Source organism: Accipiter gentilis, chromosome 8, assembly GCF_929443795.1.
Source record: "Accipiter gentilis chromosome 8, bAccGen1.1, whole genome shotgun sequence".
Taxonomy (NCBI): Eukaryota; Metazoa; Chordata; class Aves; order Accipitriformes; family Accipitridae; genus Astur; species Astur gentilis.
The window spans coordinates 36532174-36556775 of record NC_064887.1 but is presented as its reverse complement, the minus strand read 5'-3'; the positions used below and the strand labels follow the sequence as shown (position 1 = coordinate 36556775).

Sequence of the window (24602 nt, the reverse complement as noted above, 5' to 3'; positions counted from 1 at the left end):
CGATACTTCTCATCTTACATTCAAGTGACAGCTGGTTAAGTCAAATAGAATAGAACATTGTCTGGATTTTTCCTAATTCAGATACCAACTAAGTATGTACTTGGACACAAGGTAATAGGTGCTTCCCAAGATCCTCTCAGTTACCATTATGAGGAAGGTAATATACTTGTGATCATGTGACAAGAGTTTAGTACATGGCCAATCACACTAGGGCCACTAACAAAACTAGTGCAATTAAAGGTAAAGCATGCTTTAATAACACATTTCTCTGGGTGTTCTATTATACAGCGTAAGCCCAGCAAACCTTTCCTTCCCCGAGAAGCATGGATGCTTTTGCAGTGTTAAGTTACCTTAACATATTTTGCATACATCTGTTCATCTAGAGGAAAGCTTTGGACATTCCTCTCATCTCTGGCATGGAAAGTACCTAATTTAATCCATTTGTTTGTTGGATACCTAGAAAAGAAACAATGGACACAGCTAATGAAATACAAGAACCCACCGTTTACAGAAATTTCCTCAAGTTTCCCAAAACGCCTTTTCCCAGAAGAAATACTTTTTTTTATTTTCAGTTGCAAGATAGCAGCAATGTGGTTTTTATGGAAATAAGAGCTGCAATATAACGTTACTCCCAACACAAAACCTCAGCAGTACTTCTTCACATACTTAAAACAGCGTGCAAGTCCTTGAAGGATGAAACCCTATACTTGATCCAATTACTGAAATTCAGCCAGCCTATAGTAAAGTTTCTGGAACTGAAAAAAGTCACCTCAGATGAACACTGAAGAACATGACACGTAAGTGATAGGTTGTAAATATTATTGTAAGCAAGCAGCAAAAAAAAACTGTGAGCAAAGCAGAGTTAGAACTAAGCAACACACTATCAAGAATCAGAATCTACATGCTTTAAGCACTGAAGAAAACAAGGGGTTTTGATGCACTGTGTGAATGTCTCCTCTTTCACATACCAGAATAATCTGCTCAATCCCGGCAAGCAGTGGGGGTACAACATTGCCTAAAACACGATAAAGCCACCCTTTAACCAGCCATTCAGCCAACCAATAGTAACCTTATCCCTTCCAATTCCTCAATGGTGTACTACTGTTTGGGGGTTTTTTTTTCCTTTTTAAATAATTTGGACTTTTTCGGACAGAGTTCAGCATTGAAGACAGCTTAAGACATGTGAAAATGGTCTGAATGACAAGGGAGGAGACAGCTCACAACTCCAGTGGCATTCTGCAAAGGAATGTTCATTTCATAATCTGCCATCCATTACTTAGCTACTGTATAATTTCTGCTGCTTCATTGCTGCTTTTCAACAAATTTTTCCTTTCATTTTTAAGGTGGCAAAGAACAAAAATACAGGAAAGATAGAAAGAACTTAAGCCATGTAGTCTAGGACCTGACAGTTGCCCTTTCCATGGAAAAATATGCTAGTAACTGATAACGTAGACACAAAGAAAATCCATGTAATTTCACAATGCATTACATGTAATAACAGACACACACAGACCATGTTTTATGAAGCCATCCATTTAATAATTATTTTATTTTTCATTCAGAAGGGTGGGTTTTGATAACATACCTGTCACTAATAGACACCAGAAAGTCTTTAGGAGTGGAAGAGAATAATTCATGATTTGCAATGTCAAGCTGCTTTACTTGCACTGGTTCACAGAGCTCAATAACAAACCTTCAAGACAAAAAGGAAATCTTAAAAGCACTTTTCCATCTACAATTACAGTCCTCAGTCCTTTACCTTGTTACTGCATCCTTCACTGGGTATAAAAGAACACTACAAAAATGCTGTACAATAAGGAGGCATCACTTGTTGCTCCCTTCAAAATCCCTAGTGATATTTACCTGCATACCTAGCTTAGCAATTCTAGGTAGCACTTACAGCTACAAAAGCTTCATCCGCCTTGTACTCAAAGGAAACAAGTCACAGAACTAAAAACTAAGGATAGCAAACAATTTAAACCACACCTGAAATACCAGTTAGTACACAGTAAATTCTGATCACGTGTCGTACAATTATTTGACAGCTGGGGAAAGAAACCAAAATCTTTACTTGAACGCTCAGTGCTTTCTTTTCTGTATGATAATCATTATGCAAAACTTACAAATACTAAAGTGAATAAAGTTATCCTCTTAATCTTACTTCTCAATACCAGAGACAGAATTCTATAGGGAACATAACAAAGCATCTAGTGCTAAATCTGTGAAAGTTCCTTACATGTACATTTCAGGCAGACACACACCAAGGTCAAGTCAGTCCCACAGGATACACACAGTCCCATCACAATGGAAAACTATAACCACTCCTGTCATACAAGCAAACCTCAGTAACCTACCAGATTTTAGTACTGCAAGGATTTAGCATATAAAGGTCCATGTTTTCCATCAAAATAGCTGAAGTGCTCTGTATAAAGAAGAGAATTAGTATTTTAAATTGTATGGTAAATACTAACACTGCACCAAGGGGTTTTCCCTCTCTCCAAAAATAAGTTTGGTATTAGTTATGTAGACTAATACAGAGTTTCACAACATTCTAAGCAAGATAACATACAGGAGATATTATGCAGTACTACTTTGGGGCAATCACAGATTATTTATTATGGTGAGCTGTTTGATACAACTTTGTTCAGTTGTTCAATTTCTGTACTGAGCAGGTTCTGCTCCCCCTTCCAAATTCACTTAAAAAGACATGAACTTCTCTATAGCAATCCCTCTTAAAAAAGGGACAGATCATAGTTTATGTCCCATTTTTATAAATCAAAAATCACAATAAACCCAAACAGAAATAAAAGATTACTTCAGAAATCAGTGTTCAGTTTTAAGGAAGTGTACTTTGTACTACTTCTTGCATAAGGGTAAACTGAAACCATGCACACTAATAATTAGTAAATGCTTACCTTTGCTTCTGGATTCGCTGCCAAAATTTTGGCACCACACTCCACAGAGGCATAGTTATTTCTATTTTTCTGGACTTTTTTTGTGGAATGCTGCCCACCGACAGCAGAAGGGTGCATTGACTGACCTAGGAACAGGAAAATATTGCTACTGTAACAAACTACACAAACAAACAGTATTTTCACTTTCAGGGAACTTCCGCTCACTGCTTTTATATAATAAATGCTATTAATTATGTAGTTCTAGTAGAAAAATGAAGCTCCAGGCTGCATTCCAAATTGAGAGTTTCACTATTGAAACCTGATACAATATGAAAGTGGTGTGTATTTAGACCAAATAAATGAATCCTGAACTTACTCTTTTCTTTCTCCACTTCCATAACTTTCTTCTTCCATTCATCAAATGTTGGAATGTCTCCAGGGTCCTTTGGAGTTATCACCGATGTAGGGTCAATTTCTCCTGTTTTCTTATAGTCTTTCTGCAAAAGAGCGAGCCACCACTTGTGAATATTTTTCAGTACCAACAATGAAAAAACAAATTTCTATGGTTTAAAAAAAAACACCAAACCCAACAACAAAAAAACCCATGCTCTCAAGTCAACAGAAGATACATCATTTGAACCCATGTTAAAATCTTAGTGTCAAGGTAAGCTCACAACCAGAAAAAAAACATGTGATGATTTCCTAGCAGAATTATAGATTCTTTGAGATGCTGGTAATTTTTGTGGCTAAACTAATACAATTTAAGTAAAATGTAAGCATTCCATCTCATAAAACATCTGCTTTTTCTTCAAGACTTTTTATTTTCCTCCTCCTAAGGAGAAAAAGGTTCCCTGTAGCAGAAATCTTCAAATATGAATGTTGGTCATGACAGAATTCCAGAGGTCCCCTGGAATTTCTGAACACATCAAAAAAACAGCAGAATGAAATATTATTTGAAAATGTTTTATTTAATGTTTATTGATCAAAGAAATAAGTGTTTTGGACTTGCCTGACAAAGAAGTAACCCTTTTAAGGTAACCATATGCTATACCATTTCAAGTCTTAACTTCTCTTTTGTACAAACACATTTCCAGCACACCACCAGATGTGCATAAAGCTTTTTGCTAAACATTTCAAGTGTAGAGGTTATTTGTAGACAACATTTTACAGGTAGTTTCCAGAATGGCTGCTTTGTAGGTTGACATCTTTTCTCTGCACTTAAAGCAAGAATTATTTCACATACAGTTCTATAGCTGAAAGCCCTCAAAAAAAGAGTCAAACCCATATATTTGGACAAAAGCGACAAGAATTCTTCACATGACTACACTGCAACAGAACTTTAGATGTGGTGTACCCAAAAGCATATCCCCACATATATTTAGAAATGAGAGGACCTAAAAAACTCCATATCTTCCTCTCCCAAGAAAGTTCAGGATATAAGATCCTCCTTGGACTATGATGAAAGCATTAAGTCAAAAAACTAAGTAAATGCCAAATCATGCTCTTGCTTAACTATGACATCAGGCCAATGCCATAATTATTGAAATTGCAGTCTTTAAAGCATTAGGTTAAATAAAGAAAATCTTGGCTTTTGGGTTTTTTTTAAATACTGGTTTACACCAATTTGTTTGTAGTAAGTTCTTTAGAAGACTCTTCATGACTGCATGTAACAATTTTAAGGCACACTGTACTCTGTTCAATAATCTCGGGAAAAACTTCTTGGTTTTACCAGAGAGTTATCCAAGTTTCTAGTGACAGTTTAAATGTGATGCTGAAAGAGCAAAAAATGGTATTGACATGGCCTTGATCATTCTTTACCTATTTAAAAACTGTAAGCTTTAGGAAGTGTCTCCCAGGAAGAACACAAAAGCAGTCATACAGTTAAGTATAAAAGACCTGTCTAGCTAAGTATCCCACTTTAACAGTAGCCAAATAAGATACCTAGGAAAGAATAAAAGCACACCCAACATTTTGTATTTCTTTCAACCATCATCTTTGCCTTTAGCCATCTGCTTACTAATCAGGAACTTCCTGACTCAGTCAAGAGTCAACCCTCAGACTTCTCTTCTACAAGCTTACCTGAACCATGCAATGCACTCCCCTCCTGCCCTTTTTTTTTTTTAAACCTATGTAAAAAAAATTCAGCATCCACAGCATCCTGCAGGAAGTCCCAGCTTAATTATCTGTTACATGAACATTTCTTCTGGATTCTGCTCCAGATAGTTTTATTTGATTTCCCCAAGTCTTGTATTTGAAGAGACTTAGCTCAGAAAAGCTGTTCTGTGCCAATCAATCAATGTTGCTGCCCTTTTCTCCCAGTTTATTATACCCTTGTTGACATGCCAATATCAGAACCACACACAGCGCTCAAAATGTGAGGGCATTTATACACTGCCAATCAGAAAAGTAATGGGTATCGCTCATCTTTAACAATGGTGATAACCTAACAGATGGCATTAGGCTCCTGTGTGTACTGAGTGGCTATCAGTACTGCTTACCTCCCTTTTTAAGTTCTCTGAGGCATTCAGAGCAGATTTTTGCTCATCTGCCCCCTTTTCAGCTGCTGAAACTTTTGACTCAAACTCAGATTTTGTCTTCTTTCCCTTGCCATGTGAAGATGATATGTTCTCTATATGTTGACCTGCAAGGCTGAAAGTTTAATTTAAGAGTATTAGGACTTATGAAATGATCACATTTTCAGCCATATGCAGCATTAGACACACATATGTAGATAAGCAAGCACATGCAAATGTTTGTTGCAAGGCCAGGACAGAAAAGAACAATTACCTTTAAATTATTCAGACTCATAACCTACTTCAAAACTCACCTTTCTGGCGGACTGACGAAAGAGGAAGCCTCACTCTGAGGGTCAGCCTCAAGTGTTGCACCAATATCACAGTCAGGTTCTGACTGCTCGGCTTCACTAGAGCTGACTACAGGAATATCAGCATGGGAATTCTCTATTGCACTGAAGGGAAAAAAATAACATGCTTTTTGCCCTTCTGATAACACAAGTAACCCTGCTAATCAACCACATAAGATATTTCAAAGTTTTTAAAAAGCAACAGTCTCACAGAAGTAATTAAAAAAAGAGGAATGAAGTATGCTATACCTGTGGAACTGCATTCTTAGCTGTACCCATGCAAGAATGGAATTTTCTTTTCCAGACTGTCTCAGCAAAGGAACACACACTTCTCATCTCCCAGAACTCTCATCTAACATCTTACCAAACACTGCAAAGGATAATTTTTCCCATCATCACAACAAATTAAGAACAGCTTCAGAGTTACCTGACTGCCAGCCATTTTCCTTTTCAACAACAGAATCAAACACGAGACTGAGTCCATCACTAAAAGCTCCAATGTTCTCAAGTCAGTGGGCAGTCAGAACAGACCTTGGCTAAAACTAGGAGAAAATGGGTGGCATAACAATATATAGTAGAGCCAGCCAGACTTCCTCTCCACTAGATTTTTTTTTTTCCTAGTGTAATAAAATGAGGTAACCTAGCAGATCATTATCCAAGCCGCATCAACAGCCTAAACTAGCTAATCTGCCCACTGCTTTACTTCCTCTCTCCCAGGAAGGCTAAACACAGCACATCAGACAAATCCTAAAGCAGAAACTGAAAAGAAAGCCTCCCTATGTGCTCTTTAGGAATGATGGAACAGGTGGGGAAGACAAGATGGACAGATAATAACTTTCAGTTGATAACTTCAGTGATTGTTCTCTCTTCCCCAGTACAGGGATGACTTTCATATTGATCTAGAAGGTTACAAACCAGATCTAAGTGAAAGCTTTATTCTGCCTCCTAAATTTCAACATAAGCTTTCTTTAATGTCAGCAGCAAACTAGGTTAATCCAATATCATGATACAGAGCTGCCAAAACACAAACAGCATGTCAGCAACTTAAAAGGGAATCTTTTTGGTTCTCCGACTGCTACAATTATCAACAGAAGCAGCTGCAACAAACCCAGGGAGCCAATTTTAGTACCTTTCATATGATAAAGTTCCCACAGTATAAACCAAAAACCTCATAGGTATTCAAGAATTTTTGCTATGTAGCAAAATCTAACAAATGCTAGGAATACAAGAATTTATTAGCTACAAACGGAGTAGCTTTTCTGAACTACCCAAAACACGCACATCTGAGATGCACACAGTTTAGCTCTGCATATAACACTTTAATGACTTAAGTAAGGTTGACCACTACACTTCAAATTAAAAAGCTCCACATATTCTTGATCTCAGTGGATAGATGACAGTATGAATAATTATCAACTGAATAAAATATGGGACAAGTACGAACTTAAAAATACCCTGATATCAGGGTGTACCTAACTGGCCTCAAGTAACTAATTCTGGCAGAAGGCGAGTAGCACAAGCCTAAAAGCTGTAGTGCTCCTTCTCTTTCAGGTACTTTCATTTGTTAGTAGCTTTGCCTTAATTTTGAAAGTGCATTACCAAGCTCACTTTGCATGGTATCTGTCTTTATTTGCAACCAGAAGAGGAGCTCAGATTATTTTTCAAGAAGTCTTCCCCAGATTAGGTCTGGATAGAAAAGCTAGAATCAGTGCTGTCCTAAAAAAGATTCATTACAAAGTAAAAATAGTTTGGAATAAAATTACTTCCAGAATATTTTGACTAAGAGGTCCTGCTGGAATATCAGACCAATAACACCTAAAGAAGCTGGATTTTGTTGCACTGATGGGAATCAGCATCTAAAACAGGAAAAATGCTGTCTGAAGATAACAAACACAACTAAGACTTTTTAAAAATCTTGTTTAACTATGGAGTTGGACTACAGCTGTTTTGGATATTAGAGTTAATCTGTACAAAGAGACCACCTATTACTATCTAAAAATAAACTGGTTTGAATTAATTTGCATCTCTCCTACACTCATTCTACTCTTTCTTCCTGTAAATGTTACTAGGGTCAAAACACTACTGCCAAGTATTAACTAACATATCGGGTCCTCCAACACAAGTTTACATTTTCATTTGTTTCACAGTTCAAGTCTTCAGAGTTCATCATTCTAGTACTCCCCAACTATTGACAGCAAGACTGTTTTCAACAATTACAAGACACCAAGATGAATGTTCAAAAGCAAACATCCTGAACCTCCTTCTAAGAGCTGACAACAGTAGGACTTACAACACATTACACAAACGAATCAGTACAGTAGTCAACAAAAGCTATAAAAAGAAACATGCTGAAATTACATTCCAGTTTTGTTTTATAAAAACTGCAAATTTGGGAAGCTTGATTTTCGAAGACTTGCAATTGAAGACACTTATGAAGTACCAAAAGGTGCTTAAGCATTAGCCCTAGGAGACTAGGCAAGATCAGTCAGCAGACAAGATTTCCAGACCTTTTCTATGGTAACAAAACTTAAATTTGGCAAACCAGAAAAACTGGACTATTAAACAACCCAAAACACCAAAGAGAATTCTACTTCATTTTTAATATGTTGAATTTTTATCTACCAAATTATTAGGTCTTTATCAGCAGACAATTAGAAGACTATATTCCTCTTTGCATACATTTAAAAGCCCAGGAGAATTTTGTGAAAGTACCTAGAAGTATACATACATGAATTTCCATACTACAGTTCACAGTTGATAGCACATTCCAGAAAGAAGGGAAACAAAATTAAGCACATCAACTCTTGAAGACTGCCTGCAGCAGAGGTAGCTCTGCAATACACTAAGTACAAGAATTATAAACTCTCTTGGTTGTGTTTATACTAAAATTTGCTATTTCATCAAAAGTCTCTTAATATCAGAACTTATTTAAGACTGCTCTAAGTCCTGGAGTAAAATTCTGCAAAGTTGTTGCTTAACTGAAAGCAGAGGCCATCACTGAAGCAGCCCTGGTGCTTGTGATCACAGATGTGAAAGCGCATTTGTGAAGGGCAGAAATCCTAATGGTAAAGACCCAAGGGCTTTTATAGTACAGATTATCTAGCACATAAAAGAAACAGCAGCTTATAAACCGATAATGACAATAGTATGACAATTCATGCAAGTACACAACTCTTAATCCACACACTGAGTAAACGATGGCATATTCCATTAGCACTGACACCATAAACCAAAGTACAGCAAAAGAATCATGTGTAGCAGTCTAGTCTTATCCCTACTAAATCTGAATAGGTAACCCTTTTAACATCAGAGTGATATTCTCTCAAAGACCAAAACAATAAAATGAAAGAGCTTACTTGGGCTGCGAGACTGGAGGTATCTCTGAGGTAGGTGAACTGGAAATGTTTTCAGTGCTTGCAACTATGCTAGATGAAGTTTCACTTATATCTACTGAAGATGGAGTCTCAACTTCAGGCTGGCTTGCTTCACTTATTTCTGTAGCCTGTGAAAACATTGCAGATGAACATACGTTTTGCAGAACTTGAATAGGAAAAGTATTCATGTAACAACTTCTAGTATGGAGTTTTAACAGTTCAGTAGTTCAGATTTCTGTCATCAATGAACCAGAAAACCATGCAGCAAAACAGTTAAATAAATTTTCTTTCTTCATAAACCTAGGTGGTATTCAGCACCACTTGGAGATAGTTGCAACACTCTTCCATAGTCTGCATTAACAGTGTAAAAATATGAATTGGTGAAGGCATGTGCAACAGCTTCCTCAACCATGCATTTCTATAGAGAGCGAGCCACAAGAAAATAAGCTTGAATATTTCAGCAACTGAAATAAATGGCTCTATTTGCATGCTCCATTACAATAAAATATACATCTACTATTTTCATCCTAAGCTTAATTTTGGAGAAGGCTTTCAATTTTATCACTCCCATGGAGGTCCAAAATTATTTAGATGTCTATTCTATGTTGTAACTTAACAGAGAGATAAATCCCTTATCAATTCCAAGAGCCTAGTAGTCTTGAGTCTTATTTATTCTAGGTCTCCAGTTTTCATAAGCCTTTGCACAGCATAATCAAAATACAGCTTTCTAAATCTGGAAGAGTACATAACCACTGAAACAGGTCAGATTGACTCTTGCAGCAATACAAAATACTATTAAACAAGAGCCTCCTGTCAATAGCTGGATTACTCTGAGTCATCTAACCGAATATGAAGAGGTCTGAAACGTTTTACTACAGAATTGCACATCTAAACCATGCCATATAGATTCAGAAGTATGTCCTTTGAATGTTGTCTTGTAATCTACAAAACAAAAATATCTACCAAATAAATCATCTTTAACAGTGGGCTTTGCAACATTTAAGACCAAGCACTGACTCAAAGCTATTAATGGCACATACAACTGAAACAGCCCTTTTCCCATTTTAACAAAGGAAATGAAACTGACAGAAGCCATGAAGGACCAAAGCTCAAACGGACTGCTACAATCACCAAGCCTGATCTATACAACAGACTTCACCGAGAAGGCTTTCTACATTTTATTTATAATGTGACAACCTTACCTGTAACATCCAATTTTAATTTATCTTGGAAAGATTTATTTAGTCAGTACCTACAAATATTAAATTATTATTACTATTACTTATGCACATGGGAAATGCAAGAGCTGTTAGCTCACGTTTTCTCCTTCATTGGAAACATGAGTCTGACAGCAACCCTGCACACAAGTGAAATGTGATAGATGGTCACTATGAGCTTTAGATAACCTAAATGAAAGATGCTGAAATCCAAGAAGCATTTGAAGAGTGTATGGAGACAGTGAATGAAATAGAAGTCTTGCCTGGTCAGATTTTGTAAAGTCATCAAGCAGCTCTTGGGTAGAGTAACTCTGCGTACTTGAGTCTCCATGCTCAGACTCCAGTCTGGGACCAGCCTCTTCCCCCTAGTACGTTAAAGGTAAAACAACAGTAAGTATGCAGTAACACAGGCGTTCTATTCTGTAAGAGGAGTTACCTTTGGTACAGACTGAACAACGCTACCTTTAAAACCACCAAAATATCAACAAGAAGTTAAGATATATGAATCTTCAGAGCCACTGCCCATATATGTTTAAGATCTCATCTGTACAAAGACTACAGCAATTCAGTTCAACCTTCACAGGAAAGATCATTTTAGCATTGTCTCATATCATTCAGTTTGTTCACTAAAGAAGGTTAATCATTCTGCTATGATTTCCCATGCTGACAAATCCTCCCTGTCTCCTTGCTGCCCAAAATAGGGGGCAAGGGGGAAATCCTAAGATGACTTGCAACAGACAACCATTAAAAAATAACACTTGACACATTTCAGTTATAGGAGTCTTATCAGCAGAACTAGTCTGCTGTAACCTTTCAAAGCAACTCGAGGAAAAAAGTTTTAAAACCACCACACTGGAAAACTAACAAGAATTTACTTGTCCCTCAGCCCTTTTTTTTTTTGGTTGTGACTACAACATATTCAAGTTATTTTTGAGCAATACTTTAAAACATGGCAAGAAATCTATTATAAGTTTACACATCCCTTGTTTTGTAAGAGCTGTCTAAAATCCTGTGGTTGAGTACTGAAAGTGCTAGTGTTCAGATCCAAAATGGGTTGCTATGCTATATAAGATTACATGATCATATTAATTTCAGAGAGTTCAGGCATACGCTAGAAGAGCAGGAAGTACAAATTCGGGCAGGCAAATCTTGAAGACAACAGCTAAGCAACATTTTTCCCCAAATATTATTAGCTCACATCCTAGTCCCTAAGATGAAATCACATCAATGCCTCGAAGCTACAACTGATCTAAGGAAAACTGATCAAGAGCTGCAAGACTGCTCTTTTTGAGCAGGACAGCTCCAGCAGCCTAGTTAGGAGTAATAGATGCATGCTTAAGATTTCTCATACACCCAAGAGATTTTTCTTTAATGAGCAAAAAGTACAGTATAATGTACGAGCTTTCACATCTTTGGGTTGAAGTTCAGAAATCTGCTTAACAATGCAGCCATGTTAACAGAAGGAAGGGAATAATCTTGCAAAGAAGTAGGAAAACATACACCAATGGCTTCCTAGTCTCAAAGCTTACTTTATCTTTCCACTTTTATTACATCAGCCATTAAACTCAAGCAGGACTTTTTTCAGGCAGCCAGGAAGAATAGGACTGAATGCTATTTGGCCACACAAGCTGGCAAAAAAAATACAGCTACCCTAGATGTTGAAACTTACAATATTTAAAGTATTTTTTTCTGGTCAGGCAGCTCTCCACTTGAGTCAACTGGAATGCTCAACACAGATTTTCCAGGTTTGATGTGGCATATAAAAGCTTTCTTGGAATGAGGACTATGATTTAGCACTACTCCTGATTGGTAGAAGAAATGGGAAGACCAATAACATCAATACTAACCATGCTTATCATAGGGCTGATTCTTTACATGTGTAAGTAAATAAATGAAGCTACCATGACTTTCTGATATGACTCAACAGCTTGGGAACTCACTATGAAATTGCATTATGCAGAAACTTGTAATGAGTTAATCAGGGTGGGATGATTACACTCTATTTAACCTAAAGTGCTGAGTAATATAAATAAGGGACAGAATCTTGTTTATTAGCATTTCACATAAGTGTTTTAGCTTTGTTTATTTATTAAACAGGAGGAAAACAAAGCAATAAATATTGACTTAAAACAATTGATCTTAAATCTCCTATTTAGGATAGCAGTCATTTGTGCACTGGGTTTTTAACACAACACAGATGCAACTGAGATACTGTGGCCCAGACTTACCAAGGCCATCACCTCTTATCGTGGTCTCTACAGAGCTACATACTATCCCTGATGACCCCTTCTACTATCTGGCACTCAAAAAAACCTAAGCCACCATTACTAGCTTTACTATTTGTTCCCCTGCCAGACACACACACAAACTGTCCACACAACTGCAACAAACTTGAAGTAAAGGAAAACAAAAACTTGGGAATATAAAAATCATGGTTCACAGAACAACTGAGTGCATTAAACATTCTGGCCAAGAAGGCTCTACAAATTGTAGCATATGAACCTTTTTTTTTTTAATTTAGTATCTAGTCAGACTAAGTAGCTAATTAACATGATTTATTCAGCATACCTTTTCCTGGACATTTTCATCATCATTTGCCAGGGCACAAGCATCACCTGAAGCATATTGCACTGCCGATGAAAGACTGTCTTTACAAAAGACATGCCAAATAGGAAGCCTATTTAAAAAAAAAAAAGAGTCAAAATATTTATTTAAAATTAAAATATGATATTTTTAATTTCCCTCAGCATCATTTCCCTCAAGCTTTTTTCAGTTGTTCCCATGAGGTGCCTAAAAAATAAAAATACACATGTACAGTTCATAGATACTCATTTATCAAAACTTTTGGAGGACTTAACTTTAAGAAATTAGTTACAGAAAACACACTACAAATTTACTACTTCGGAAAGACAAAAGTATCAGCAAAACTGTTATTGGGGTGATACCATGTCCCAAAGTAAAAGCTGACACAAATTAGTTAAGTTACTGCAAATTAGAAAGAATTTGAATCAACTATATCCTTCATCATATAGTAATGGGACATCTTTAGCAATGATTGTTACTAAGCAAAAACTAAAGCCACAGATTAAAAAAATAAAGCTCCTTATTTCCCTGTGCAGATTGCATCTGAAAAAATTCTGTATGGTCAGCATCATCAAGCACATTTAAGAGAATTAGAGAAAATAAGTATATTAAACAAAAGGCCCCAAACCAATGAAAATGTAGAGACAAATAGCAAACCAGGTGCTGGCTTTAGCTACAACCTCCATAGAGATTGGTTTTGTACCTTCAGTTCTGAACAGTTTTGCTTCTCAGTAGAAATGGATTTATTTCCATAGAAAAACAGCCAACATCTACAAACATTTGCACCAGAACAGCATCTTTTGTTGCTTACAGTGCATGGCCCCTTCACATCCCAGATAACATCTGTACAGCAAACCATTAGGGTTAGAGGCCCAAAGGCCAGCAAAGGTCTTCATGCAGATGACAAATCAGTCCAGCAAAACATTATGCAAACTGAGCTTTTAGTGGAGTTTTCAACTATACTTGACCAGAGTCACCTGCCACTTTAAAGCCAAACACTTTTCCAGGAAATACTCTGACAGCCAGGTGATCAGTATGACCCCTGTGTGAATTCACACAAACATCACTCTGCACCCTGCAAAAAGGGCCTCCTCCTAAGAAGAGACAGGTCTATAGCAGATCTTTAAGCATACAAGAAACCTAGATACAGCAACTTTCTGACATAAGTTTTGAAAACTATGACTGAAAACAGTCAGTCATAATAGTAAGAATATTAGTAGGTCAGGATTCACTTACGCAACTGGGATCAGTCTAGTGTTTAGAACTTGAATTACCACCTGTCTTAAAAACTTGAAGATCACCTTTATTGGAATGTATACGCAGCATAGATTCCTCCACCAAGGACAAACCCCTGCTGCAGTAGACCAGAGTCAAATACTACATTTTAAAAACAAGTTTCATTCATATATATGTTTATATATATATACACACACACACAGAAAGGGAGCACTGCTTCTCCAGGTCACAGGCAATCACAAAATCGGGCTTTTGCTGCACGGAGTGTCATCAAGGTAAACAGCCACTCTAAATCCAGGTCTCGTACCACCAGAAGAGCAGAAGACAGCAAGAAAGGAACTTGTGGGATCTGACATACTATTCTGGAGATGGGCAAATAAGGTGTCCCAGGTCTGTCTCAGCCCCACTGCACCTCAGTAATTCCTCTTATCTTTGAGGTAACAGCTTTCCTCTAAACTAAATGGAAGCCCCCAAGTTAAGCAGAAGCAGCTGCAGTTACTGGAAACTAAAGCACTGAATATAAGGGTATGAAAACATTTACAACCACATATTGTAGCGGGTACAAAGTCTCACATCTCAGTTAAGTTGAAAATGAGGTGTATGCATTCTCACACACCTTAAATTCCCATCCCATCACGTAGTTACTTGTTTTTATTAAGTTCTCCATCAAACTTTTGTCTTATTCTAAGCACAGGATGTACATTTAAGAGACTGAATTAAATGTTACCAGACTTTTATGGCCTGACTTCCTAGCTCTCACTTGGAAAAATGAGTTATGCAAATACTTCGAGTCATTTATTTTTCTGAAAAGTGGTTTCAATCATTTCATGAAGAAATTTTCTCATGCTCTTAATGACAGTACCTCTGGTTTCTCCTTCCAACTATGACAACTCCCAGGTTCTTCATAAAAATGCAAGAGAAAGATGAAAAATTACACAGAACATGCTGTAGCTCATTCCACGCCTTTATTATAGATGCACCCAAATATATTACTTCCAATTTTGCTTACACTAAGGGGGGAATCTTCAGTGAGCTGTACAGAGCAACATTAAGTCCCTTAATGTAGAAAAGGAAAAATATCATTGGTTGTGAATCAGCATTTTATAACACAAGCTATATTTTCACAACCACAGTAACTACTTCAGCACTTGCAAGCACGAAAAGCACTTAGCACAAAAGGCATACATTTCTTAACTTAATATATTGATACTTTTAACACAACAAATCATGCTTTATTAGAGCATGAATGCAGCTCTTAGAAGAATGCAGTTTGACAGCTCATAGATTTAAGCTATTCCGACATAATGTGTCCAATATCCAACTTGCCTACTTTCAGAAATTCTTCTCAGTTTACTCCGCAACAAAAACATGAAGCCTCAAGTCTCCCAAGAGCCCTCTGAGCAAGGGAGGGGACCGAGAATTAATTTTGTGTACATGTGCATGCATGCACCTACAGGAAAACCTGAGCCCTACTGCAACAGAGGATGCAGCAAGCAGGATATGTCATTCAATTGCTGCCATCAAGCTCTGACAGAGCATTAAGAACACAAATCCACAGAACACAAGGCCACATGAGACCAGCCATTCTGTGAGAAGTCAAATTAATCACCTTATCAGGACCACTGCTACTTTTTTTTCCTCTGTCTTTCAGCATTTGGCATATTCATTCAACAGGCTTTTTTAGCCACAGGCTGATAAATGATATAGCTTGTAAGAAAAAAATTTGCCAAATGACATAGGACCTCTGTTAAGCATTTCTCTATAAGCAGAAAAACAACAAACATCAAAACCCAAGTGTTAATTTACAGAAAGCAGAATTTCCCTTGAGCTTAGTAAACTTGCACAGCATGTCCAGTGAAAACACAGCAGCTTCCTCATCTGTATATATTAATACATCCTTCCCCTTCTCATGACAAAAGAGTAGTATTTTAATGCTGACTTGGAAGCAAGCAGATCTAATGCCCAAATAGTACTGGAGATCAGTCACTTGATATACTGTCTCAGGTACAAGGTATATCTTCAAATGACATAACAGTGTAAGAATACTTCAAGAGATTGTTCCAAACACATAACAAACCATTAGCCACTTACATGGATACAGAAGTTTTCAATAGTTCCATTTTTGCTAAGTATGACTCAAAATAGCTATAACTGCTATTAAATCTCATAAAGAACAAAGAAATTTAAGCACTTACTAACTTTTATAGTATCATCATTAATGTAGTTTAAAAGATATTTTCTCTAATACACCATGAATTTTTCAGCTTGATATGCACAAACCCAAAAGCAAAAGCTGCAAGCCCAGACAGAGAAGGGGGACAAGGGGGAGGGAGGAATCTTTACTCTTCACAGGGCAGGCACATACTGTGGTTCTCTACTGAAGCAGAAAGTCTGCTTACCCCTATCTGAATGGTACGGTACACTCATTGCTATGCAAATTGGCTATGGTCTACTGACGGCTGTTAGGCTTTTGAAAAAGTATGCACTGAAATTCAAAAGTGCGGGTGGTTTTGAAATTGCAGTGTAGGTTTCATGTGAAAGACTGTCCAGCTCTAATTTGGCTCAAACCCTAAGTAATTCTGAAGGAGGCTGCAGAAGACTATCAGAGATAGTGAAGCTATTGATAACTGTTTTGACAAGCACAAAAATCAAGTAAAAAGTAAACAAGTGGTAAGAAAAATTATTCATACAAGTTATAGCTGACAAAAAAATCCAAATTAGCAAAATCTGAAGGTTAAGAGCCATTTTTCTGTAATTTGATCTTCCCAGAGAAAAACAGCCTAACCTTTCTTTTCCAAAGACTTCATACAAAACCACTCTTACACAAGATTCACTTCAAACATCTGTCCTTTAAATGATTCAAGAGTTTTCTTAAATTCTCCCCAAACAAGATCTATTTCTGGACACCAGAGTGAAGCAGTTCAAAACAGTTTACAGTCGACACCTGCAAGACAGAGTAATTTTAAGGAAAGGGAAAATAAAAGGAAACTATCACTAGTGTACCAATTACCAAGCCCCCCTTGAATGAATGGGGAACAGTGTCTCTCCAGGACTATGATGGACATTTTCTGCACCTCTCAGAGGGTTGTATTATGCAGATATGCCGATGCCCAACAGCTAAGAGGGATAATGAAGAGGTCACCGTCCCTGCCATGTGACACTTCTCTACCGAAAATACTCAGACTCAGTTCAGAAGAGGCCTGTGCAAGAGAAGGCAGGTGGGTTTTGGACCTGGGGGCAGAGAGCCGGCAGAGCAGGCCTATGAATGGGGGAGAGGTGGCTATTTGTTGAAGCTTACTTTCTTGATTACAGAATAATTTATTTTGGATTAATCAGGTAAAAAATGAGAGAAGCTGTGAAAGGGCAAGGAAGGCAGGAAACTACCTTTTTGCTTTGAACAAGCCCTATAGGTCTGTGACTGCTATCACTAGCCTGTCAGAAGAGAAAGAAGGCTCTGTAAGAACAAGGAGCTCAGCAGATCCACAACCAGTCTCCCGAGTCAGCAGTAATCTGCCTTCCAGCCACTGGTAACGCAGAAAAAACAGCAAAAGGAGGGAACCCTCTCCCCCAGTAACTTAATGGAATCAATCTTTCTCTCAGAACAGTTCAGCAAGAGAGACTTAATTTAAAAGGGCCTACAGAACAAAGTAAACCTCTTGGAAAATGAAGACCAGGCTTTTAGGACAGCAACAGTATTTCAACCAGTCAGAGGAAGAAAGATATTTGCAAGGCATTGACTGCTTTAGCACAATCTCCCCAGATAAAATACTCATTTCTGCATGTGAAGTGGAAATAAGTGTTGATAAATGCAATGAAGAACCATTAATCTTCCTTAATGCCAGTTAAAAAAAAACCACCACCATTCATTTAGAAGCCACTTATTACCACAGAAGAGCAGCATGCATTAATAAGATAATTTTAAAAGTTATGATGGAACTTTAAGGTAGAAAAAAGCTGAAAACTAGATCTACAGATCTACACTGAGCAAGGATGCTGCCAGCAAGGCACTGATACCATCTCATTTCCTACCACTATCTACGAACTTGATCCACATGCTAAAAAAACAAACCCTAGAACAACTGAAATTGGAGCTTTTTTACAAATCCTTTACAAATCCATTGAATTTTTCAATTAATTTAGGGTTTTAATATCTTGCCCACTCTTTGCAAAGAATGTGCTCTCCAAACTGTCTCCTAACTGCAATGTGACAAAAAAGACAGTTACTTCACTTATTCAGTGGAGCCCAACACAAAGATACTTGTGCCAATACTGAATTTCATAGCTTCAGACAATGAGATTCCAACCATCAGTTTAAAATATGGCTTTCAGCATTTTAAATGCATTAGCATGCAAAGACTGCAAAACAAGGTTACAGTTGTACCATATACTTTATCAGATTTAACTGATTTACTACTGCCTGAAGGGGTAGCCCTATATCCCACCTTCAGCCACACATTTCTCTGCACCACCTGATCTGATCTTGAGATTGTGGAGACACACCAGTATCTTCTGAGGAAGGAAAAGGAAGTTAGCTTTGAGCTAGCGTATACTCAGATATAAAAATCCAAGAAGACAGAGGGAGAACATAACATTTGTTCATGACTGTCCACTGTTGTCCTAAGTTAAACAACAGAAATCAAGGCCGAGGACCAACAGTGGAAAACCTCTTCATTCCTTTCTCACAGTATTACTCTCATCCTTTCCCAGAAAAGCTGCTCAGATAACAGCCACCTTCACAACACTGTAATTGTATATTGTTTTGATACAGTGCCCATAACAGACAACAGCCTATATTAGATGCACGCTGCAAAGTAACACTGAAACACATACCTCTTATTTCTTGAAAGGAGTATCCAGGTACCCTATTTCAGGCGCTTAAAGCAGGACAGAAGTCACAAACCCTAGCCCTCAAAAGGTGTCCATTTTGAAATGCTCAAAGGAACAGGCAGTTCCTAATGATTCTTGGTAGCAGAGTTCTGTAATACTGCACTGAAGATTGCAGCTTAAGAGAACCTCCCTGCATTGTCAAACTCCAGTTATTATCTTTAACACAAGAGTTTGGGGAAAAGAACAGATTCTGTAAAAACACAGTGAAACCTAAATAGCCACAAACTGTGATTAAACTTTAAAGCTCTTCAAGTCTGTAGTAATGTCTAACTTACACACCTTTGAAGATTTCCCTCATTGCTTAAATTCATAAGCTTGTCTACACAGGAACAACACTGCAACAGCAGGCTCAGAATCATCACCAGCCTCTCTGCACCAGCTCCCCATGCTTCAAACTCACTGTAAATGCAATACAGCTTAACATACTGCCAAGGAGTGGAATTTTAGCATAAATTTAGCATCATAAATTTTGCTCCAGATCATTGTAAAGCTGCTACCATCTAACTCCGAGACATTTTATAATGTATTTTTAATAGACTTCTTACCTTTAAAGGACTTCAACAAGATCTTGATTGCCATTTCAAAACTCAGCCAAGCCAAGAAGGTCCCTCTGAGCACCTGAGCTAATTTTGAACTGTTGGAACCTTTTACTGATATTCCAATCCAGTTTAAGTCATTTATACCAATATTTTCACTTACCTGAGCAAGAGTTCTTTGCAGTAGCTTTGGGATCAGTCTGTCTGTTATACCTGCTCAGTATTTTCACCAATAATTACAATAAAGTTTTTAGACTTGCAGATCTAGGTTACCCTGTTCTCAACCAAGTTTTCATGCACAGAAATAACACCCTCTTCAGGCAGAAGGCTGTAGCACCTCCAAGTGTTAACTTTAAAAGACTTCGTATATATCCTCCCCTTGAAAGAGGCACAGAATTTACCAAAAGCTGGATTTGTAATGAAAACTAAAGACAAGAAAAGCAAAAAAGCCAAAAAGTATCACTGTGAATATTTTGCAGAATAAGAGCATTAAAGTGAAAGAGAACTGATAACAGGTTAGAGAAAGGCATTCCAAAAAAAAGGTTTGAAGTGAGGCACATCTCATTGCAACAGGCATGGTCTAACACAGCAACCTCATGAAGGGGTACACTGTCACTTTAGTACACCACTTGCATAACAAATCTGAAGTTTCTAGGACAAATCTTTTAGAAGATACTGCATGAAAGTACTTCGCTGATTTTCAAATAATTTTAGAAGGTAAATATTCAATAATTGATTGAGCCAAGCATTTGTTTTACATAAGATGCCAGAGCCCCTGCTTGCATACACCACCTTCAACTTGAGCAGGCTATAAGCTAGGCATATTCACACTTGATTTTTAAGAATCCAAGAGTTCCGGTGCAGCTTTTGTCCCAACCTTAACTACAGAGCAAAGACACTTCCAAACAAGATTCTCTGTATCTAGGATCATACTTTTCATTCTGAAATCAGATGCCTGGAACAAAAGTTTTGATTATATGAACAGTGCCCAAAACACTTCATTTCTTCCTGCCATAAAATGCACACACACGGTGTTTATTTTAGTATCAGCCTTCTGAAGAGATTTAAGTAACTACACAAGAGGAGGATCACCAGATAAAATGTTGAGCCTCATTACAAGTTACACTAGCAGTTCTATCCAGATCATTAGGGCACTCTCCTGCAAACATTATGCTCTGCTAAAAAGAGGATTTCTGTGATAAGAGGCATGTTACACTGCAACACCAGCCTTTCACTCCTCAACTCTACCACTCAACACCTTTCTGTTATTACCAGATACAAGCTCAAGGTTTAAGCCAAAAGTCAGTAATAGGGTCAATAAATGTTCAATTAGGAAACCCTCTACTTCTGTGATCTCTTATCTGGCTTGCATAGCTTTTGCCTGTGCAGGACAGGAGCAGCAAAATAAACACTAGTGATGTTATCACGCTGCCAGTATAGCACTGTTTTTTCCAGAGGTCCTCTTGGCATTACAGAGCTTTCAACAAACACACCTTCATAAATCTAGAAGACAGTAGTGCAAACCAAAACTAGAAATATTTTATGTCATTAAAATTCACATAAATCTTCACATTAATAGGTAGAATTCAAAGCAATATCAAAATCTACCCCCGCCAATGTATTTGTATCTATGCTTTCTTCCTGGCTATGCCAATAACCCAATCTGACCTTTACAATTTTCAGGTTACAATCTCATTATGGATTTCGGAGTCAGAGCTACGAGACCAGGGGTTTTTCATCAGAAACAGCTCATCTTCTGCTCAGCCACTTTGATACAAGCCTTCCTTTACTGATGCAGCTTACTCACAGTGTAATGACAACATAAAGAATCTTGATGCGCACATGCACTTATCCCCATTTATATACTCATCGTTGTAAAACCAAGGATGATAAAAAGAGTTCATAAAAGCTAAGTAGATCAGGATGTGCAAAGCACTTTCTGGGATGGAATGAATCATAGAAAGACAAATTAGTGTATGCATGATTTCTTTATTAAACTCATAGCTAACACTTTGAAAAGTGCAGTTTATGGCAGGTAAAAGCTGATGTCAGAACAATTTATACATGTTACTCTTCAAACTGTCTTAGCTAGTCTCAATTCACATAGTACTAGTATCCCTATAAGCTTCTAAATCTACTCCACTTATTCAGCTCTCTATATTGTCAAATTACAAAGCACTGTAAGTTTTAAAAGTATTTTTTTATATTATGATCATCTACACAAAGGGATTAGCTTAAGCATAAAAAAATCTTTGTAAATTCAGGACAGCAGGACTCATTTGTCACGCACAGGCAAAGCTCCAATCTGCACAGATGCGTGTTATTTTTAAAGCACTACATTCTTAAGCCTTACCTGCATCAAAACTATTTCTCTAAAGCCATGCAGCCATCCCACTCTTTTGAACTACTTGGAACAACATTGCTGGCTCAGGTTTGTCAGAGAGCTGTGTTTGTTCCAGCTTCAGAAAGCCTTAAGCACCAATAAAGCTCTGATCCTGAACACCCAAAGAGCATCACATTGCCTTTATTGAAAAGACAATGTCTTACAAATCCCTAAACTCAAGCTTCTGGCGGGTTTTTTTTTGTACATTTCCTAAGACAGAGTCACATTTTTAACTTACAGGATAAGATCTTTTTAAACAGTTTCCAGTTAAAAAACCAGTCAAATCAATCTTCCCCCCCCACACTTGATTTTTACCAAATTATACTTCTCTGTTGGATCAACTTCTTTAGGCAAGCTTTAAAATGCATAATGGGAGATTAAACAAATTCCTTTTTAAAGCTTACTTTCACCAAAGAAAGAAGCAACCATCTACCCAGAACTAAAACAAAACCCATGTTTTAAAAATAAATAAAAAAGTCCAAATAGCCTCAAGTATTCTTTCAGTAATTCTGTTTTGTCTCATGGTTTTTTCCCCTGCTTTTTTGTTTAATCTGATCATCTGTTGACCACTAGTTTCATCTGTAAGAAAAGAGCTTCTCTTCTAGTAGCATTAAATCCTTTGAAGAGTACATTTCAAGACAACTAAATTTAAAAAGCCAACATTTATCACACATGCCAACATTCATAACACAAAGACTTCTACTTAAACTTTCTTAACTGCTTATGTGAACAAAGTTGCTGATTTTCAATACATCACAACTTATCACATTACACAGTCCAGCAATAATACAGGAATTAATAGACTTCAAGACCTTCCAATTCCAACTCTGACATAGCTACTGAAATTAAAGCAAACCACAATGCCATCCTGCAGACAGAGGATTTTAAACTCTCTAAAGTGAATTTATGTTTGGACAACAGAGACTAAGGAACTAGAGTTGTGCGCCTCCCAACATCTAAATTAATCTACTGGCTCTTCAATCAAAAGCAGCCAGAGTGAGCAAGGTGAACACATAATCTGAACTACTTTTTTTTTTTTTTAATAGTAAAAGGTTTGGGATACTCAGTGAGATCATCAGTTGAGACACTGCTTGAAAAAGCAATCTCTTTTATAGATTAAGAAAAAACTCGGCTCAATTTTTCTCCTAACACTACCCAAGATGAACACAGAAGTTGCCTGAGCTTTACAGAACAAGCATATTATTTCAACAAATTAGTTGAACATGATATTCCTTTATCAATATGGAATAGGTAACAAACTTTTTATTAAACTAAACAGTTCTGTTAAAACAGCAGACTAAGAACACAGCAACAAAAAGTTACTCTGACCATCTAGATATCATTAAGATGAGAATACCTTCATATTTCAAGGCAGAAAGAGGTTATCAGCCTTCAAGACAGTAAGAAACAACTGTTTTCCTAATAAGAATCCTAACTGTACAAGTAGAACCTTCTGTGAGAAGAAACAAGTAAAAGAAAAGCTGTCTAGAGACAGTTCAGCAGGTTCACAGCCCACTTAATCAAACCTATATGGCTAGGAGCAGTTTTGTTTAAAATTGTGCTAAACAAACATGGCAACAGAGTTTTCAAGCACTTTTTCGACTCACTGTTTTGTCTCCTAAAAACAAAAATGTGATGACACGAACCAAATTTGCTCCAGGATTGTCCGAACCCAGTAATGAAAGGGTCAGCACCAGATTGCAACTGATTCTGTACAGATACGCCTGGGCTCCCCCTTTCTTCATCCAATGAGAATCAACTGTAAGACAACCCAGAACTTCAAGACTATGTCAATTTTTTCTTTTTTTTTAATAGACTATTTAAACAATTTACAGGAAATGTATTAAAGTAATACAGCAGATACGCTATTACCTCTAACAACTGCTGCTTTTCCATTTTCAATATTTGCAGTTTGCTGTTCAAACTGGCTAGCATTTCTCAAACAGTGAGTCACGGAGTTCAAAGGGGACCAAAGTTTAAGAAGCTTAGAACTTACCATACAAAAATATATTCTCCCAATATTTGTGTTCTAATAAACGTCATCTTTTAAGAAAGTTTGAAAACAAAGTAAAGAGAAGATGCTGGAACAAGGTATAGCTAAAGTAATCACTATGAAAAGCACTCTCAAAGACGTAACCAATGCAGAAATTAAAGGGCTCATTGGCTTTATTTTAACACGACTCCAGCCAGTCACAGAAAATCGGTTTCAAGAATAAGGCATCGTGATCTTTCAGAGAACACAGCCAAAGTTCAGCCTGAAAAAGAACAAGCAAGCAAGCCTTCTTGTTAAAAGCAAGGAGCAGCAACAAAATACATGCAGAAACGTACAGCATAATTTTGAACCCCCGACATTTGAGGGCTAACTCACTCCACATCCGACACCGCTTGTTTTCACGAACGCAGCAAATGACTCTTATTCACAGCAGCGGGAATTACCCTCCCAAAAGCTGAAACCTGCCTTTCCCCTACCACCACACCGCGTGCTACCAGCACGTTAACGCATTCTTCTTCTTCCAAAAGGAAGCCCCTTTTCTTTCCCCAGTGGCACCACCTCCACCTCCCGCTCCCCCGCGTCCCCGACCATCAGCTCTCACCAACCCGACCAGGGCGCTCTCCCCGCCGGACCCGG

At 37.5% G+C, this 24602-nt stretch overlaps 1 protein-coding gene across 6 annotated transcripts in view; it reads right to left on the bottom strand.

Annotated features, from left to right (window-relative positions):
• The window catches only part of SUCO (SUN domain containing ossification factor), a 42684-nt gene that overhangs the window by 17668 nt on the left and 414 nt on the right, over positions 1-24602 (bottom strand). For 4 of the 6 annotated variants that reach the window (XM_049809299.1, XM_049809300.1, XM_049809302.1 and 1 more), the window contains exons 2-11: positions 12917-13025; positions 10612-10713; positions 9114-9259; positions 5722-5862; positions 5393-5543; positions 3271-3391; positions 2916-3040; positions 2355-2422; positions 1586-1693; positions 351-456 (exon numbers count right to left, since the gene is read on the bottom strand). In XM_049809299.1, coding sequence (XP_049665256.1) covers positions 351-456; positions 1586-1693; positions 2355-2422; positions 2916-3040; positions 3271-3391; positions 5393-5543; positions 5722-5862; positions 9114-9259; positions 10612-10713; positions 12917-13025 — 1177 coding nt within the window. Of the gene's footprint in view, positions 1-350; positions 457-1585; positions 1694-2354; positions 2423-2915; positions 3041-3270; positions 3392-5392; positions 5544-5721; positions 5863-6006; positions 6128-6184; positions 6465-9113; positions 9260-10611; positions 10714-12916; positions 13026-24602 lie in introns of those variants that run through there. The other 2 variants (XM_049809304.1, XM_049809303.1) reach the window with 2 other exon arrangements.